The 19,069-nt window shown below is 57.3% G+C and overlaps 1 protein-coding gene and 3 long non-coding RNA genes across 4 annotated transcripts; 2 read left to right on the plus strand and 2 right to left on the minus strand.

Moving 5' to 3' along the window:
• Positions 1-2,480: 2,480 nt before the first annotated feature.
• Positions 2,481-8,076, minus strand: LOC122199472. The gene is made up of 5 exons (XR_006193519.1): positions 8,012-8,076; positions 6,049-6,210; positions 4,440-4,543; positions 2,788-2,932; positions 2,481-2,685 (listed from the first exon to the last, which is right to left on the minus strand). It is a non-coding gene; the product is annotated as an uncharacterized LOC122199472 (long non-coding RNA).
• LOC122199475 lies at positions 2,652-4,000 on the plus strand. The gene is made up of 3 exons (XR_006193523.1): positions 2,652-2,775; positions 3,171-3,294; positions 3,696-4,000. It is a non-coding gene; the product is annotated as an uncharacterized LOC122199475 (long non-coding RNA).
• ZP1 (zona pellucida glycoprotein 1) lies at positions 5,495-13,375 on the plus strand. The gene is made up of 12 exons (XM_042904576.1): positions 5,495-5,905; positions 7,176-7,297; positions 7,519-7,831; positions 7,999-8,142; positions 8,989-9,176; positions 9,256-9,353; positions 10,917-11,044; positions 11,127-11,316; positions 11,410-11,554; positions 12,635-12,716; positions 12,825-12,944; positions 13,172-13,375. The coding sequence occupies exons 1-12, from the start codon at positions 5,683-5,685 to the stop codon at positions 13,324-13,326; spliced, it is 1,908 nt and encodes a 635-aa protein (XP_042760510.1). The 5' UTR covers positions 5,495-5,682; the 3' UTR covers positions 13,327-13,375.
• Positions 13,376-14,438: 1,063 nt separating this feature from the next.
• LOC122199473 lies at positions 14,439-19,058 on the minus strand. Its single transcript, XR_006193520.1, has 2 exons — positions 18,889-19,058; positions 14,439-16,531 (listed from the first exon to the last, which is right to left on the minus strand). It is a non-coding gene; the product is annotated as an uncharacterized LOC122199473 (long non-coding RNA).
• Between the last annotated feature and the right edge of the window lie 11 nt (positions 19,059-19,069).

The raw sequence follows: 19,069 nt of genomic DNA on the forward strand, positions 1-19,069 counted from the left end.
TAAAACAAACAAAAAAGTACTCCAGATGAACAGGGCCCTAAGGCATTTTCTAAAGAAGGAGGCAGTGACGTTTGTCCCCGTGGGGCCCCTCGGCTGCACTCCCACGGTGGAGACAGACCTCTGGGAACATATTCCCAGAGCCCGTGTGCCACCCGCAGTCTCTACGTGTACGATGCTAGGGTGCGACGAGCCTCCTCCCGGCTGGTTGCAGGAACCAACAGCCTGTGTCTGCCCCTCTGAGAGAAAGCCTCGGGAGCAGAGGGGGCCTGGGGCGGGGCCTCGCTGGCTGGAAGCAGAGGACAGGAGCCTCCAGCGACAAGTGTCAAGAGCACAGGCTGGGGGCCTCAGTCAGTTAAGCGTCCAACTTCAGCTCAGGTCATGATCTTGCGATTCATAAGTTCGAGCCCCGAGTCCAGCTCTGTGCTGATTGGTCAGAGCCCGGAACCTGCTTCAGATTCTCTCTCTGCCTCTCCCCCATTCTCTCTCTCTCTTTCTCTCTCTGTCTCTCTCAAAAATAAACATTAAAGAAAAAATTTTAAAAAAGAAAGAGTGCCAAGGGCCCTCACGGAGAGCAGGGTCTGGAGGAGGGTGACCCAGGCCTTTGGCGAGGGCCTGAAATAAATAGCAGAGACCAGTAATGTGCAGCTGAGTGTACATCTCCCAGAGGGCTTGTTGAACCCAGGACGCTGAGCCTTACCCCCAGAGCGTCCGGTCCAGCAGGTTGCATTTCCATCAGGTGCCCTGAGAGATGCAGGGGCTGCTGGTTCAGGGGGACCACAGAGATCGCTGACCCACTGGAAAGGAGAATCAGGGTCCTTGAGGTCTGGTATTAGCTGAGGGCCTTCTGTGACCTCCCTCCCTCCTGCTTCGAGGATCAGAGGAAATAATGAGCCAACTGCTCAGCTCACGGCCCCCACGGGGCAGGGATGCACAAACCAGCTGCCATTTAGTTATTTTCAGTGCCGTGTGCTTTGATCTCAGTCTCTTCCTGACTCCAGGCGGATTGCATTTGCCTTTCCCACTCACATAGTGGCTGAGAACCTCATTCTGGAAGCAACTGAAGGCCACACCGTAAGCGGTGAACCACAAGATCTCTGTGAAAGAGAAGTCAAGCCCTGTGCTCCAGAGACCGTCAAAGTCGGTATTGTTATTACCTGCTGTGGCTGTGTTCCCCGTTTCCAGGGCTTTCGTCGCAGACCTATTTTTTGAGGGGTCACCACCCAACCCACTACCGATAGCACTAGCTAACATTTATGGGGTACCCACTACGTGTCAGGCACCCCGCTCGGCACTTCACATGTATCGTCCCGCCAGCCTGGAGAGGCCCCATCCTCCCCTGGCACCCTCCTTCTGTCCCTGGCTTTCATGAGCAGGAGAGACAGGATGGAGAACTCAGTGAGCCCGTCTGGCTCACGGCACCCCAGCGAGGTTGATCTTTATCTTTTTCTTTTTTTTTTAAGTTTATTTCTTTATTTTGAGAGAGAGAGAAAGAGAACACAAGCAGGGAAGGGGCAGAGAGAGAGGGAGAAAGAATCCCAAGCCGGCTCCAGGCTCTGAGTGGTCAGTGCAGAACCCAACGCGGGGCTCGATCTCACAAACCGTGAGACCATGACCTGAGCCGAAACCGAGAGTCGGACGCTTAGCCGACTGGGCCACCCAGGCGCCCCTAGGTGGATCTTATTCTTAATTCCATTTTACAGATTAAGTAAGTGAAGCCCCGTTTTAAAAAGTGAAATGTAAAACGGTAAGAAGAAAATAGAATGGTAAGAAGAGATGAGCAAACTGAGGTTTAGAAAGAGGCCAAGTGGGAAGCCAAAATCCCAAGTCTGGTCACTCTGATCTGACCCTCTTTCCTCCGCAGTAAGAACAGTGGTGGCTTTTATTGCCACTGTGTTCAAGTGATGCAGGCTTTGCTCTCAACGCCGCACGTGGGTCTTTTCATTTCACCTTCACGGCCAGCCTACGAGTTAGGTAGTTATTGGCCCCATTACACAGATGAGGAAATCAAGGCAACACGGTCTCCAATGTCAGCAGAGGAGCTGACATCCTTCCTAGGCTGATGAGCTGTGGTGCCCGTGAGCCTTTGCAAGAATTGGAATCCTAACCAAGGGTTCAGGGCTCCCCCTCTCCAGGACAACTTGGCACAACTTTTCTCAAAGGCATCTTCCGCCCTTGCCGTGAGGAAGTTCCCTTGCTCTTTTCCTGCCTTTCCAGGGCCTCGGGAGACACATTGCCTTCGTGTGCAGGGACCTTTCTGTATATCAGATTCCATCCCTACCGTAATCATTCCCATTTCTTTTTTTTTTTTTTTTTAATTTTTTTTTTAACGTTTTTATTCATTTTTGAGACAGAGAGAGACAGAGCATGAATGGGGGAGGGTCAGAGAGAGGGAGACACAGAATCCAAAACAGGCTCCGGGCTCTGAGCTGTCAGCACAGGGGCCCGATGCGGGGCTCGAACTCACGGACCGCGAGATCGTGACCTGAGCCGAAGTCGGCGCTCAACCAACTGAGCCACCCAGGCGCCCCAATCATTCCCATTTCTACTTTACTGGTGGGAGCAGGTCCCTTTGCCCCTGAGCAGTGAGCACAGGACAGAATCCAGGTTCTCTGCTCCTCTGGCGGGGGTTGGGGGGGGTGGGGTTTCTCCACCACTTGAGCCCTGTTTCCTCGCAGGGATACCGCTCTGTTATGGCAGAAAAGCAGATACACGTGGAAGGAATGATGGAGGCAGGAAACCACCGCACCCGTGGGTGACTGTTGGCTAAGGAGCAAGGTGATCACATACCCAGTCTCAAGGTGTCTCCTATGTTCAAAGAGAAACAGTAACTTGACCGCAGAGGCACCTGGCAGACCACATCCCACCCAAGTGTTCGGATTTATATCAGCAGCGATAGGACAAACCAGCGTGATGAGCCTCCTGACAGAATGCCCTGAGGAGACACAATGTCACTTCTAGGCTATTCCTGCCCGTTACGGGCTGAATTGTTCCCCCCCGCTCCCCCCCCCCCCCGTTTGTATGTGGAAGCCCAACCCCCCAGCACCTTGGAATGTAGCTGTATTTGGAGACAGGGCCTTTAGGGGGTGATTAGGTTAAAATAAGCCTGTGAGGGTGGGCTCTAATCCAGTCTGACTGGTGTCCTTATAAGAAGAGGAAATCTGGACCCACAGAGAGCCAAGAGAAGACCACTTGAGGACACGGCGAGGAGGCAGCCATCGGCAAGCCAAGGAGAGCGGCTGCAGGAGAAACCAGACCTGCCAACACCTTGGCCTTGGACTTGCAACCTCCAGAACTGTGAGAGAATAAATTTCTATTGTTGAAGCCGCCTACGTGGCTGTATTTTGTTACAGCAGACCCAGCAAACTAATACACCGCCAAAAATGCATAGCCTGAATCTAAGCAGGAGGAAACGCCAGACAAAGCCGAGGGAGGGCCATTCTGTAAAGAAATTGGCCTATACTCCTCAAAACATCAAGGGTATGAAGAACAAAGAATCACGGACTGTGCCAGGTTGGAAAAGCCTAAAGCAGCACCATCTTGGCCTTGTATTGGATCCTAGTCGAGGAAAAACAAACTTTGCCCTTTGCTATAAAAGTCACGATTAGGACAGTTGGGGAGCTGCATGAGGTTTGTACGTGAGACACTGGTGTTATGCCAGTGTTGATCTGGTTTGGATCATTTTCCTTGTGTTTCAGGAAGTACCGTCTGCAGTGTTTGGGGGTAAAGGAGGACCATCTGCAACCAGCTCTCAGATGAGAAGGGAGAAAGTGTGGATGTGGGTGTCTGTGTACATAACAGAAAGAGCTAAGAGGAAGAGCTAAAACAAACGTGAAGAGACACCGCGTTAAAAAATAAAGTGCAACTGAGTACGTTTTAAACGTCCCCTTGGCTTTCTGCGACCGTTGATGAATCAGGCAACATCCAGTCTAACAGGAAGGCGCCCTGAGGAGCCGTCCAAAAAGACTTTTCTAGGCAGAAGGGAGCGAGGGCTCGTGTTCACCGGAAGCGGGGCTTGAGCTCACCCGACGTGGGACTCGAACTCACAAACCATGAGATCATGCCCTATACCGAAGTCAGATGCTTAACTGACTGAGCCACCCAGGCACCCCCTTTTGTCTTGTTTTTAACAACAGCTAACGTTCAAGGAATCTGTGTGAAGGGTATAGGGAGATTCTTTTCAGTAAGTCTGAAATTCTTTCAAACTAACTTTAAAGCCTTCCCTTGTCCTTCAGGAAAAACCCCCCTCACCAGCCCCGCCCCCTCCAGGGGCCCAGACCAGCCCGAAGTCCACGTTTGCAGCCCTATGCCTTTATCTCCCCCAATTCCCTCTGCCTCAACACAGTACCCCCGCCACCATCCCCTGTGCCCCCCACACTTCTGACCACCCCTACCCCGGCCTGGCCCATCCCTTAACCCGCTCTGTACCCCGGGTGACCCACCAAGCTTCCCCCACGTAAGCTCTCGTCACGGCAAACCTCGTCACCACCAAGCACAGAGAGCTTGTCCCGCCCGTTCTTCGTCGCTGTCCGTCTTTCTGTCCACACTGCGAGGTTGGATTATCATCCCCAATTCACAAGCCGGAAAAGGAAGCAGAGAAAAGTGACGTGGCTCAGCTAGAAAGAAGCAGGGGCTGGGTTGGAGCCTGACTCTTAAGGACCGAGCCACCACGTGCCAGCTGCCGTGGCCCACCCTCAGTGGCATTGGCTAAGGCTGGTGGGGCCGGGGCGAGGCGCTCCCCCGACATGAGGATGGCGGTAATGAGGCTTTGGGACAGCCTGGCACGTGGGGAGCCCTGCCACCTGTGAGCCAGTCTGCTTGTGGTTAACAGACTTTACTTCTCTGAACTGCCCAGGATTTAGCACAGAGGTCCCAGGTTCCCCGCACCCAGGGCCCCGTACAGTTACCGTCTCACACTGGGGCAGTACGTTTATTGGTTGATGAACCACTGTTGATCCACTGATACGAACCTAAGTCCATTTCCTTGGCCTCTACCTAATGTCCTTGTTCTGCGCCAGGATCCCATCCAGGAGGCCCCGTTATATTTATTGTCCGTCCTTGTTATTTTCCATTAGTAACAGCCACGGTCCCATTGATGTCCTGACCCTCAGGACAGCCCCGTGAGGGGCCACTAGTCTGTTTACCAACCTGTCTGCCCACCATCCATCTGTGCACTCTTAGGGCAGGGGCAGTGTCTCGGCCTCTGGGGCCTGCACAGCCGTCCGAGGGCCCGGTTAGTAAATTAACCCAGCCTGCTGCCCGCCCCCACGGCCCCCGCAGCTCTCGGTGGCCCGGAGGCCCCAGTGCAGACAGGAGGCCCTGGAGAGCCAGACTGGGCAGGGAAGGGATGATGAGGGACTTGGAACCACCCCCTCCGCCTGCCTGCAGCCTCAACCGTACCAGAAGATTCCCTCCTCCCCACCTCCCAGCCAGGATCACTCAGCGGAGACAGCATCAACCCCCAGCTGGAAGGCAGGAAGTCAGGGTGAGGGGCAATTTTCAGAGCACCTTCAGGGCCCGGGCCTGGGAGGGTGCCTTCTTTGGCCTTCAGGGAGGGAATTTCACCAGAGCCCCTGGTGGCCAGGCTCCTCCAGGTGGGCCCCCTTTGCCCCTAGAAGTTTCCAGTCACCACCTCCCCCATATAAGGCCTGGGCGTCACCGGGTCATGAGTGAGTGGGGAGTGTTATGGTGGCTGTGGTGTATTTGATGACAAGAGCCTCGGCCATGGTCTGGGATGGCTGCGTGGCGTTGCTGTTGCTGCTGCTGGTGGCCACTCTGGGGCTGGGGCAGCGGCCGCACCCTGAGCCTGGTCTCCGGGGCCTGCGGCACAGCTCTGACTGTGGGATCAAGGGCATGCAGCTGCTGGTGTTCCCCCGGCCGGGCCAGACCGTCCGCTTCAAGGTCGTAGGTGAGCGTGGCCGAACACGGGTCCCCACCTCCCGTGCAGCAGGACGAGGAGAGGCCCCTCGGCCCCGACTCTGTCACCACACTGGGGAGGGGGAGGAGGAGGAGGGAGGAAGGTGAGTTGCCAGCCTCAGTTTCCCTGGTCACCCAGGGCCTCTTTTCCCACGGCGAGTGTTCACGACCATCTTGCTGAGAGGCAGGTGTTGGTTTCACTAGGGCCCAGGCTCTGCGTCGGTGACCACGGGCAGCTGATGCCCGGGCTGCTGGCCCCCAGGCCCCTCCGAGGGGCAGGGCCCCGGTGGTTGTGGCCTGGTACGGAGAAAACGGGAGTGGGTTTTGAGGTGGGATTTGAATCTGCAGCTTCTCAACTTTGTGTTCTTGAACAAGTGACCTGACCTCTCTGAACCCCTGTTTCCTTAACTGTAAGATGGGAACGGTGACCCCAGCCTCGCCATGTGCCCTGAACAGGAGTTCAGGGGTCATGCCCGCCCCCGAGGGGTGCCCTGGTGCTCTGGGCGGGCAAGGTGGGTGGACACCCAGCAGGTGTTCCCCCCACCCACCCATGACTGCAACGGCCAGTGAACCTGACAGACGGGTCACAAGATCCCAGTTCCAAATCCTTTTGCCCCTCATTGTGTGCAGCTGAGAAGACTCACACTCAGCGCCTCAGCCACAGAACGGGGATCCCCAACTTTACAAGAACAGGTCTAAAATCCCCAGCCCAGGGGCACCCGGGTGGCTCAGTCGGTAAAGCGACTGACTTCGGCTCAGGTCATGATCTCACGGTTTGTGGGTTTGAGCCCGACATCGGGCTCTGTGCTGACAGCTCAGAGCCTGGAGCCTGCTTCCGATTCTGTGTCTCCCCCTCTCTCTCTCTCTGTGCCCCCACTCACATTCTATCTCTCTCAAGAATAAAGAAACATTAAAAAAAACTTTTTTAAATAAAACAAATACCCAGCCTGCTGCCTGGGACTGTACTAACCTTTTCTCCTCCAAGTTTTCATTCCTGCTTGCCGTCCACTACTGTTAACGGGGAACCACAGCGGGAAGGAGCCTAAGACCAGCTGAAGCTATTCCCTTACAGATAGGCAAACTGAGACCAGAGGGGAGGGGCCTGGCCAAGAACACACCGGCAGCGAGTCGCCAAGCTAAGGCTGAAGCTGGGGTCTCCCGCTCCCGAGTAGGGTTTTCTCAGCGGTCACCAGCAGCCCCTGGCTTCACCCTTCAGCACTGCTGGCCCTCCCAAACTTCCATCCCTGTCTCCCTTGCCTCAGATGAATTTGGGAACCAATTCGAGGTCCACAACTGCTCTGTCTGCTACCACTGGGTCACCGCCAGGCCCCTGGGACCCGCCGTCTTCTCTGCTGACTACAGAGGTTGCCACGTGCTGGAGAAGGTAGGGATCGCTGCTGAGCCCGGGGCAGGCCCCACGGCTGGGAGCCAGCTTGACCTCACACAAGCCCGAGAGGGAGCTCGGGATCGCTGTGCTGGTCACGCCCGCCTGTGGTCTGGTGACCGGGGCTAGCCCACAAATCCAGCTCCCTGCTGACGCCCTCCTCTGCCTGGGAGGCCCGGTGGCCTCACCTAGCTGCTCTCTGGTCACCTTCTCACCTGCAGGACGGGCGCTTCCACCTGAGGGTGTTCGTAGAAGCCGTGCTGCGCGACGGTCGAGTTGACGCGGCAGGAGAGGTCACCCTGATCTGTCCTAAACCTGGCCACACCTGGACTCCGGAGTCCCACCTGGCCTCACGCACAGGCTTCTCCCTGCCTACCCCTCATACCCGGCCCCCCCGCCCCACCCGGGAGCACAGCTTCACCCGTCCGACCCCTGCCCTGCTGCCCCTTAGACCTGGAGCCACCCGTCCCACCCTGACTCCGCCCCCGTGGGACATCTTGGAACACTGGGGGGTTGACGAGCCCCTTCACCCAGGTACGTAGGACTTCTCCGTGCGTGTACTGTGTCTGGGCCTTCTGGAGCAGCGAACTGCCTGATCGCCCTTGACTGGGCCCAGGAAGCCAGCTGCCTCTGTTTCCCTTGGAAGTCTCCTGCCCAGTGTGGCCCTTTCTTGTGTCCTCACCGCTCTGTCCCCTCCCCAGGTGCACCTCTGACCTGGGAGCAGTGCCAGGTGCCCTCTGGGCACATCCCCTGTGTGGTGAGAAGAGGTTCGAAGGAAGCCTGTCAGAAGGCTGGCTGCTGCTATGACAACAGCAGAGCGGTTCCCTGTTACTATGGCAACACAGGTAGGCCTTTCTACACCTGAAACCAGAAGCCATGAGGACGGGAGGGCTTCCTCCCCTGCCCCTCCCTCAACACTGCAACTGCTTCACACCTAGTCCCTAGGAGAGCCCGAGCTCCCGAATGGAGAATGGGCCACAGAAGGGACCTTTAGATGGGGGGACCACAGGTCCCAGCTTGTCTGATAACCATTGTCCCAAGGAACTAGTAGCAGATCTTTTTTTTTTTTTTTTTTTTTTTTTTTTTTTAACATTTATTTATTTTTGAGAGACAGTGCAAGCAGGGGAGGGGCAGAGCGAGAGGGAGACACAGAATCCGAAGCAGGCTCCAGGCTCCGAGCTGTCAGCACAGAGCCCGACGCGGGCCTCGAACCCACAAACCATGAGATCACGACCTGAGCCGAAGTCAGACACTTAACCGACTGAGCCACCCAGGCGCCCCCCTAATAGATCTGTCTTTGCATGTACCCCTACCTCTTAGATCTAGAACATTCCAATTTATTTTTTTAAGTTTATTTAAGTAATCGCCACAACCCAACGTCGGCCTCGAACTCATGACTCCAAGATAGAGTCCCATGTTCGTCCACCTGAGCCAGACACCCCTAGGGCATCCCAGTTTAGATGACAAATTCAACAGTGCCCCTACTTTCGTAGTTTATTTCCATGCACGAGAAAATCTGGGTCTGTAAAGGGTTTGCTCAAGCCAGCACAGGCACAGAGAGTAAGAGAAGCCAGGTCTCCCGACTCTCAGGACAACACCTAAGTACTGTCTCCCAGTCCACCCCCCATGTCTGCGGCACAGACACTAACTCCGAGGTCCCGGTCGGCCTCTTTGATCTGCCTTCGTCCTAGCAACTGTCCAGTGCTTCAGAAATGGCCATTTCGTCCTGGTGGTGTCCCAAGAAACAGCCTTGGCACATGGGATCACGCTGGCCAATATCCACGTGGCCTATGCCCCCACCAGGTGCTCCCCGACTCAGGACACGGGGTCCTTCGTGGTCTTCCAATTCCCTCTGACCCACTGTGGGACCACCGTCCAGGTAGGAGTGGGGCCATGGCCTGGTGCCCAGGACCGCCCCCCTGGGAGGGCCTCACCCAGCTGTCCTTCCTCTCCCACAGGTGGTTGGCAACCAGCTCCTCTATGAGAACCAGCTGGTGTCAGACATCGACGTCCAAATGGGGCCACAGGGCTCCATCACACGGGATGGCGCCTTCCGGTGAGGGCAGCCTTTCTTGCACAGGCTGGGCTGTGGGCTTGGGTGTGAGGGGAGCACGGGTGAGCTTAGGACGAGCTGCGGAGCCACCTGGGCTCCTGTCCATGCTGTTCCGTGCTGTGTGATCTCAGGAGAGCCCCTGGGCTCATCCCAGCCTCCCCCACCAGCCCCAGGGTCCTCAGCAGCACTTGCCTTTTTTCCTCCAAGAACTAAACTCAGGAGCTAAGCTGCAAGCATCCTCATCGAGGCCCCTGGAAAAAGGGGAGGCCATGAGTGTGGCTGTTGCTACCTCCCTATTTCCGAGGTCACAAAGCCACAGATGAGGCAGAAGATACCTGGGTGGCAGGGTGGGGGGGACCTCTTGGAGGGTGTGCTGGGGTGGAGGGAGGGGCCGAGGGTTACCTCTTGTTGAAATGGGCCCCTGGGACCTGCAGGCTCCGGTGGCAGAACGAGCCCGGGAGGCCAGGGTGGGCACCCCGAGGGAGCTGGGCTTGTCACACCTGCCCTTGAACTTATGGGGCCAATACATCTGTGCATAAAATCCTGTGCTTGGCACAGAGCGGAAGCCCAGGTGTCTTTCTCCCCACCCCACCCGCCCTGAGGGCCAGGGAAGGGTGCTGGTGTGAGGGTCCAAGTGTCTTTTGCTTTAAAACTCTAAGTGCCTCTACAGGCCAGGGGGTAGTTGGGGGTGGGGATAGATCGGCTGTGCTGTAGACCCTTGGGTTCACGAGTGGTGGGAGCTAGTCGGAACCCAGCAGGGCTCCAGGGATTCCCAGAGGAAGGGGGCCGTGAGGGGGAACAGCTGTAGCCGGTGGGAACAGGCAGGTGGTCAGACAGGGTCTGCAGCTCGGGCGCGGGCCTCGGGCGCGGGCCTCGGGCGCGGGCCTCGGGCGCGGGCCTCGGGCGCGGGCCTCGGGCGCGGGCCTCGGGCGCGGGCCTCGGCCTCGGGCGCGGGCCTCGGCCTCGGGCGCGGGCCTCGGCCTCGGGCGCGGGCCTCGGCCTCGGGCGCGGGCCTCGGCCTCGGGCGCGGGCCTCGGCCTCGGGCGCGGGCCTCGGCCTCGGGCGCGGGCCTCGGCCTCGGGCGCGGGCCTCGGCCTCGGGCGCGGGCCTCGGCCTCGGGCGCGGGCCTCGGCCTCGGGCCTCGCTCTCAGAAGTAAAGGGAGAGCGCCTAGGAGCTGGAGGTGAAGGGGGGTGGGGTGGGGTGGGGTGGGGTGGGGTGGGGTCCGCTTCCCTAGCGGAACACCAGGGGGCCGGACGTGGGCCCCCCACTGGGAGCGTGTGGTGTCACTTAGGCCAGAGAGAGTCCCCAGGGCCCACCATCTACCACTGCAAGCACAGTGGTGACACTGGGGCGCTACCTGTGACCAGCTTGTGCTGTCCTGGGCAGGTGAGTGGGGCGGGGGGCGCAGGGCCCCCTAGCGGCTTGCTCGGTGGGGTCCGGCCACCCTCCTGGGCCGCGCGCCCTGGTTGTTGCATCCACGTAGCTGGCGGCTGGTTTACTAAGTGAGCAGGCCATGCTGACGCTGGGTCTTCTCTCCACCCCGTGCTCTTGCACTTGGACTTCAGGCTTCACGTGCGCTGTACCGTCAACGCCAGTGACTTCCTGCCGCTCCGGGCGTCTATCTTCCCACCCCCCTCGCCGGCCCCCGTGATCCAGTCCGGCCCCCTGCGGTTCCAGCTGCGGATCGCCACGGGTACAGTCCCCGGAGCCCTCTTCTTCCTGCCCCGCGTCCCCACGCACAGCCCTCCAAGGCTCACGAGTCCCTCGCCCTGCAGATGAGACTTTCCGCTCCTTCTACGAGGAGGGGGACTACCCCATCGTGAGGCTGCTCCGCGAGCCTGTGTCCGTGGAGGTCCGGCTCCTGGACAGGACAGACCCCGGTCTGGTCCTGCTGCTGCACCGGTGCTGGGCCACTCCCAGTGCCAGCCCCTTCCAGCAGCCTCAGTGGCCCATCCTGTCAGAGGGGTGAGCGGCAGTGGGGGCTGGGGCTGCCCTGGGGGCTCCCTCCATCCCCCTCCCTGGTCCCTCTGAGGCTTCCTTGGCCTCTTTCCTTCTCAGGTGTCCTTTCGACGGTGACAGCTACAGGACCCGAATGGTAGCCTCAGACGGGGCGGGGCTGTCCTTCCCATCACACCATCAGCGCTTCACCGTCACCACCTTCGCCCTCCTGGACCCTGGCTCCCAGAGGGCCCTCAGGGGACAGGTGAGAAGTGCCTCGGAATTCCTGCTCCCCGAATGTTCCATGGGATAAGCTGGTCCCCGAAGTCCTCCACCCTGCAAGCTATGGGTCCCCAGAGGTCCCCAGACGGGGCTTCGTGGAGGGTGGTGAGCCAGGTCCTGGCCACCTCCAGACCACTCAAGAGGGAGGAAGGGAAACCCGGAGTATGGATGCCACCAACCCTAAATCTGCACCCTGTTCACGGTGTTCTAGAGTGACTTTGCTTCTGACTCTAGAAAGCGTGCGTTTCAATTCTGCTTGGAATGTTTATAATCTCTCAACTTCTCCGGGAGGTAAATGGGTCCACTTAGGGCATACTTAGGTTTTCTGCAGAATGCACAAGTGACCCCGTAGGCCCTAGGCTTCCATGGAACTTGTTCTACTGAAAGATGCCCTCGCAAGACTACATACAGCCAACTCTGTATCTCGAAGTAGCCGCACGTTATTAGCCCAGGTGCAGACAGACGTTGCCGGTTAGAACTGTGAGGGTGGCTTCATTCTCCTCTTTACCACCTGCCTCTCGGGAGCCAAGAGCCTCTCGCCTGCTGGATGAAGGCGTATCTGCTGGCTGGGCCCCCGGGGGCTGGCTCAGCTCCGCTCCGCTCCTCCGGCTTCTTCTCCTCCTCCTGGGAGCTGCCCCTGGCTTTGTTTCTGGAAGCGGGGATAGCCCGTCCCCCGGCTGCCTGGCGGAGCCCCACCTCCTCGGAGGCCAGCACTGCCGGGGGACTCAGCAGTCGGGGCCACACTGGAGAAGCTGAGGGCTGGGGCCAACTCCCAGGCCGAGCTCCCTGCCCGCAAGGAACCCGGCTGCAGACTTGGGCCACCGGGAAGGACGGGAGGCACAGCTTCCAAATTAGGAAACAACGGTTCTGGCGCTGACCCTCAGCAGGCGAGGCTGTGGTTTTGGTCTACATAGCCAGACCTCAGCCCGCCTGGCGGCCGGACAGCTGGCAGCAGTGTGGACTCCGCCTAGGTCCTGGATTCTGGGTGCTTCCTAGGTCTGGTGCTTCCTGCCCGTGGCTCCAAGCTGGCCCCGTGCTCTTGACCGTATTCTCTTCCCACCAGGTTTACTTCTTCTGCCACTCCTCTGCCTGCTCCCCCTCGGGGCTGGAGACGTGCTCGGCCACGTGCAGCTCTAGGCCCGCTAGTGAGTCCGGGGTGGGGCGGAGGGGCGGTCTTCGTTCTTCTGGCCACAGGCCTGTTCCTGGCTTCTGGGCCAGAGACCAGCCCATGATGCCACCCCTCCCCCACCCAGGACAGCGGCGATCCTACACTCCGCACGGCGAGGCCACCAGGCCGCAGAACCTCGTGAGCTCTCCAGGGCCAGTGGACTTTGAGGATTCCTCCGGGCGGGAGCCTCCGCTGGGGCCCACAGGTACCGGCAGGCGTGTTGCTGCCGGGGGATGCTCGGCCACGGTGCAGGTGGGAAAGGGTGTGACAGCACTGGGGGCAGGGAACTGTGCAAAGACAGTCCACCTGACCCAGGGTGGGGGGAGGGCAGCCTCAGCTCTGCCGGGCGTCATCACAAAGGTCTGGTGGGTGGAGACGGTCGGAGGTGCCTTGCTCAGCCCTGCAAGCCTTCAAACCCCTTCTCTCACGCAGGCTCCCCCAGGAACGCTAACCAGAGGCCTCTCCTCTGGGTGGTCCTTCTGCTGGTGGCTGTGGCCCTGGTCCTTGGGGTCGGGGTTTTCGCGGGCCTGAGCCAAGCCAAGCCTAGAAGCTCCAGGAGGGTGACAGAGGGCGACTGGGCTCAATAAAGCAGTGTCCAGCCCGCCCAGCGGGTGTGGAAAGCTATTCGTGGCGACTGGAAAGATTTGGTCTCAGAAGCGTTGTTCCTTCGTGTCAGTTCTGTCCTGTCAGAACCATGGCCTCTTCGACAAATACTTAATACGGGCCGCACCCTGGGCAGAGTCCGGTTGATTTGGGAGACTTTGCCTTTCAGCAAGGAGAGACGGCATTCCAGAGAGAACCAGATAAGCGAGGGAAGAGGAGGGTACAATCACAGCAGAGTCCGAGCCCCAGTAGGTAGGAATGGGGAGCCCCGAGGGTGAAATGGCCCATGAAGGCCTGACCCCGTCGCCCAGACGTGGGAGTTCTTTCTCACAGCACGCTGCTCAGCTCCCTGTGGGGAAGGGGCACCCAGAGCTCCTGGGGCCTTGAAGGAACTCTTCAGTCTTGCTCTGAGCCTCAGCTTCCTGCTAAAGGATGCTGGGGCCCGCCAGCCTCCCTCTCCCTTCCTTCAGCACACACCCCCCCCTCCCCGCCAGACTAGTCCACTCCCGGGCTGACACTGCAGCCTCTTGGCCCTGATGCTGGCTGCCACAGCGAGCCTGGCGCCCCCCCCACAGCTCAGTACCAGCGCTGGTTGTGTGACTGACTTTCGTGTGCCCCTCTAGGACCTAGGCCTTCATCTCTGACTTGGCCACAAAGACCTTTCCAGACTGACCTGTAGATCTAGGCTGGGAAGGGGTAGCAGTTGGGAGGGGTTGGGGGGGTGGGGTAGGGTTCAGCCTCTGGTGCCAGGGGAGAATAATCTGGTAGGTGGGTCCAAACTTGACTTTCGATCTTTTTTCTAAAGGCCTTGGTGGGGCATGAGCTGTGACAGGGAACCACACAAGTCAGGCCGGGGGCCTTGACACTAGGCAGGGGCTCCTCCTTTCTGGCCCACTCCACCTTCTCTGTCGGGGGATACTGGTCAAATAGAGGGGCTCCAAAATCAAGCTGCTTTGTTACAACCCCAGTTCTGTCTCTTACTAGCTGTAATACTGAGTTACTGAACTTTTGGGAGCCTGTTTCCCCCTCTGGAAAATGGGGGTGATCCCCACCCCCACCCCCACAGGGGTGTTAGGTAAATTAACAGAAGAATCCCTCAAGGAGCATATGACAACATTTACTGAATGCCGTAAACTACTAGACTTTTTCTTCTCTGCCCCAAGCTTCATGCTTTGCTTAAACTCTGAAGACCAGTTTATAGCCCAGAGGAGGAGGGGCTGGGGAAAAGGTTAGCTGGGGGTGGCAGCATGGATCTTCGGGTCCGAGTGTTCTAGACACTTGCCGTGGGAGTTAGCCAAGGAACTTCCCTTGTCTGGGGCTGCCTTCCCGCTGTGACCAGGGATGGCCAGTGCTGTCCGACCTCCTGGCCTGTACTCGGGGGCCAGGGTGAAATTATGAGGATTCGTAGCTTTGGTGTTGGGTGAAGGAGCCAGACTGACTTGGTCTGAAGGGGTCAAGGTTCTGGTTCTTCCATCCAGGACTGACTCTTCTTTCTTACCACGGCCTTCATCATCCAGGCTCACGTAGGCATTTCAAATGGCACAGAAGGGTTCTATGAACCCTTGCATCGATGCTGTGCTTAAACACGATTCTGTAGATACCACATGGAATCACATTATGTAACTTTAAGGGTGTCGTGTGTGTTTTCTTACCACAAAGGTAGACCTCTTGAATTATTCCCTATTTTAATAGCCGCCGTCTCTTCCATATCCCCGTTAAACTGATACATTTGATCTCCTTTGGGTAGAATTCAAATCTATGAATGTGAACCCTTGTTATCTAAGCATGTGATTCTTTGTATACAGTTCTCTCAGAAGTTCTCAGAACCGCTGGATCAAAAGCTGTGCGCCTTCTGTCAGGCTCTGGGGGAACACAGGGGGTGCCAGTAGTCTGCCCCCCCACCCGCACCCCACTCCACCTTGCTACCCCAGATCAGTATCGTTCTAAAGCTTTGCCACCCGCGCTGCCTAAGGCAGATAGCGTTGCTGGCCTAAAATGTAACTCTTTGGGGGCACCCGGGTGGCTCAGTCGGTTAAGAGTCCCACTCTCGATTTCAGCTCGGGTCATGATCTCCTGGGCATGAGATCAAGTCCATACTAGGCGTGGAGCCTGCTTGAGATTCTCTTCCTCTTCTGCCCCTTCTCTCTCTCTCAAATACATATTAAAATTTTTAAATAAAATGTACCTCTTTGATTAGAGGACAAGCATCTTTATAGCCTCGGGGTCTTATGAACTTTCTCTTTGTGTCTCTGCCCTCCTGAACTTCTCTCCCTGTCTGCAGAGAGCTTCCCCACGTCAGGGGGCAGGCAGGGTCTCCATCTTCTTTCCCACCAAGTCCGCCCCTGCTCCCTTCCTCGGTGCAGTCCTTCTATCTTGCTGTTCGAGAGGATTACGCAGCTGTCGTTTTTCCCTCCTATTTGTATCTTCGAATGTGGCCAGAACCTTATTACCCTATGTAATCACGAAAGGATCCATTTGCTCTCTGGATGTCCCAACGTGGCGCTTGAGGTGTTTCTCGCCCACTGTCAAGTGTATGCAGGTGTGGGGATTTTGACAACTTTGGCAATCGGTACTTGTCCGCGGAGTTTGTCAACACTCCTGTGTCCAAGGGCTCCGTTGACAGGAGCGGACGTACGTGAGCAGTGAGGGTCGCTGCGGCACGAGGTTCCCTTGCTTTCCCCGGAGAGGGGCAATCCCGGCTTTGGCTTTCCCGGATCTCAAAACCCCATCCAAATTCTGCCCAATGTAGAACTTCTTCCCTCCCCTAAACCACCTCTGAGCCGGAGCCGGAACTCGAGCCTTGACAACAGTTGGGTCAGACCTGATGGGGTTGATAACAAACCACTTGTGCTGACCTGTGGCAGGAAGCAGAGCGGCTCAGGGGCCTCTCAGGTTCTCTCTTCCTGCCCTTTTAGGGAGGGGGTAAGGGCTAAGGTTGGAGCTGGGTGAAGATCCCACGGACTCCCCTACTTCGCCTGCCCCCGGGCTCCCTCATGCTTCCACGTTGGCAGAGAGCAAAGCCACGTGCTCTGCCTTAAAGGGGGACGACACCTCACAGCCTGTCGCCTCGACTTCAGCAACCTCTGACTCCCTGAAGAGTGGCCGCGTGCCCAGGCATTTCTGTAAGAGCTTTTCCTAGAAGAGTGCCACTTCTGTCCCAGCAGCAGGAAGACTAGATGCCCGATCAACCTTCGGAAGGAAACCACTAAACTGTCAGATGATATGCACATCTGTTAAAAACCTGTTTACATCATCACAAACAGGAGACAGGGGGGAAACATGCAGATAGGCCAAAAATAAAAGCAAAAACTCTGAGAAGTAAAACCAATTTCTATTCTGGGGTTTCTGCAGAACCCTGGAGACCTTGATGTTCTGTTTTAACAAGGCCAGGGGAGCACAGATCAAGCCCAGAGCCTGCCAAATGTGAGGCATCTCGAGCTGGGCCTCCTATGGAAGCTGGGACTGGAGAGGGCTTCATCCTCGATGCAAGACTGAAGGAGAAATGAACCCCTTGCACAGACAGGGGCAGCAAGGGGCCTTGCCTATTTTCAACTCCGTGCTGGATAGACAGACACAAACAACAAAAAGCACTCCCCGAGAGTGACAATTCCGTCTTCTCTAGGGTGTGCAGGCCAAGTTCTTAGACGAGGGTAGGGGTCTAGGGAATGCTCAAAGTTTCAGTTGAAAAAAAGCTCAATGGCTAAATTTAATTTGAAGTGATCCCCGGGCTTCAGGCAAGAGCAAATAAATGCAAATCCTGTCGGGGAGGGGGGGGGGGTTGCAGAATGTGGTTTCAGCCAGTCTCAAAGAATTCTCATAATAACTTCCAAACTCATGAGATACTATAGAGTGAAAAGATAAGGCACACACTGGGAAGAGAGGTAACACCTTGACAAAATGATCAAACACAGAAATGTGTGTGTGTGTGTGTGTGTGTGTGTGTGTGTGTGTGTGTGTGGGCCTGGACGTGGATGAAAAGAGGCTCCACCCCATCAGTAATCACGGATGTGAAAATTAAACTTCAAGGTACTATCACATACCCACGAGACTAGCAAAATTTAAAAATCGGAAAACACGAAGGGGTGGTGAAGGGTATGAAGGCTCGAACACTCCTCCACATGGTTAACGAGAGTGCAGACCGATAACGCTGTGTGGCTAAAGGGCTCGTCGTTACCTATGGTGCCATCTATACATGTCCCCTCCTAGGTTAACTAATAGCCTAGGAAAGACCCTTGCGACAGAATGTTCACAGAAACATTGTTTGTGATAGGCAAATTGGAAACAACCCATGTCAGGTGTCAACAGGAGGCCGTAGCAATGCATTGTGGGTGTGAACCTATGACCGAGTCCCACAGTGAACGAGAGGGTTTATCTGTTCGGGTTTATCACTCGCAGGCTGGCCTCCCCGAAAAGGGAACTGTCCTCTTACAAGGCTCCGTGGAGCCCGGCCATTGCCAAGTGCCTAAGGCACCGATCAATTACAAAGCTGGGACCCCAGCCCCCTGATGAGACACTTTCCTGAGGATGGAGGCGGCACTCATCAGGTAACTCCCGCCACGCGGGCTGGCCACCACGGCCAGCTGCAAGAACAGTGTGGACCCTAGATCCGCGACTGTATCGGGGCAGGGTCGGTGCAGCCCCCAGACGGTGAGCTGGCAGGTTAGGGCTGGAACAAAGGTTCTGCTGCGTCACGGCTCCCGTGTCCCCTCCCCTGGTGACCATGGCAGAGCTGAGCCTCGTGACCATGCAGCTCAAATGCACCACAGCCCCACGTGGGCACCTCCCGCACACAGCGCACTGCCCTGCGAGGGACGGGCCACGTGGGACCCGCCCTTCGGGGCTGCTCCCCTCTCCAAGGAGCGCGGTTCCAGAAGCCTGGTGGGAGTTCCGTCTGGCCACTGCCTTTGTTTGCACAACAGTGAATGAACCATAACCACACGCGTCAACGCGGGTAAATCTCGAGAACAACGTGAAGCAAATGAAGTCAGAGCAAGCTGAACGATTTCAGGTCCAAGAAGTTCAAAATTAAGCATCCCCCCCCCCCCCCCATACTCACAATATCGTGGTAAAATTAAAGGGAAAAGTGGAAGAAGGATCCACCCGTTTCAGGGGAGTGGTTTCTTCTGCAGTCACAGAAGAACAGAGGGCCCCTACTACTGTCCTTAAGCTGGGCGCTGGATACAAGGGTGTTTAGTATTCTTTAAACTGAAAAGGTATGTTTGAGGCCCTTTTGAGCCAGTGTTTCACCATAAGCAATTTCAAAAATGTCAAAGGCCTGTTCCCACGGCTGCAAACCTCCCGGTGAGATCTTCGACTTCAGGCTGCTGGTTGAGACTCCAGTCTGCTGGGCATTTCTCCAGGATTCTCATCGCCCGGCTGTCCACACTGTCTGCTCTCCCCTCCCGGCTCGTCCGTGGGCCCGCTCCCCCGCCCCTCCTCGCTTCAGCCAGGCGGTGGGCAGCCACGTCCTCTCCTTCACTGGCCACCCCCACTCTGCTCCTCTGCTCTGTGTCCCAAACCTGCCTGTCACCTCTCTTCAGACCTACCTGACTCGCGGAACGGCCACAACCCCTCCTCCACGTCTGCGCCTCTCAGAACTCGTCCCGTGGCCGTGGTCATCCGCACACTGCTGCCTCCCCGACTGGCCTATGTCCCCTGTCACTCTGTGTCTCCAGAGCCTTAATCTTTGTGACACAGCCGTCGAGCGTCAGGGGCCACCGCGACCCC

The sequence above is a fragment of the Panthera leo genome, chromosome D1 (assembly GCF_018350215.1).
Source record: "Panthera leo isolate Ple1 chromosome D1, P.leo_Ple1_pat1.1, whole genome shotgun sequence".
NCBI classification, from domain to species: Eukaryota; Metazoa; Chordata; class Mammalia; order Carnivora; family Felidae; genus Panthera; species Panthera leo.

Coding starts and splice junctions, on each gene's coding strand:
- ZP1 (XM_042904576.1), top strand. CDS start 5,683: ATGGTGGCTGTGGTGTATTTGATGACAAGAGCCTCGGCCATGGTCTGG. Junction 7,298..7,518: donor GTTGCCACGTGCTGGAGAAG/GTAGGGATCGCT, acceptor TCTCACCTGCAG/GACGGGCGCTTCCACCTGAG. Junction 11,045..11,126: donor CCAGCTGCGGATCGCCACGG/GTACAGTCCCCG, acceptor CTCGCCCTGCAG/ATGAGACTTTCCGCTCCTTC.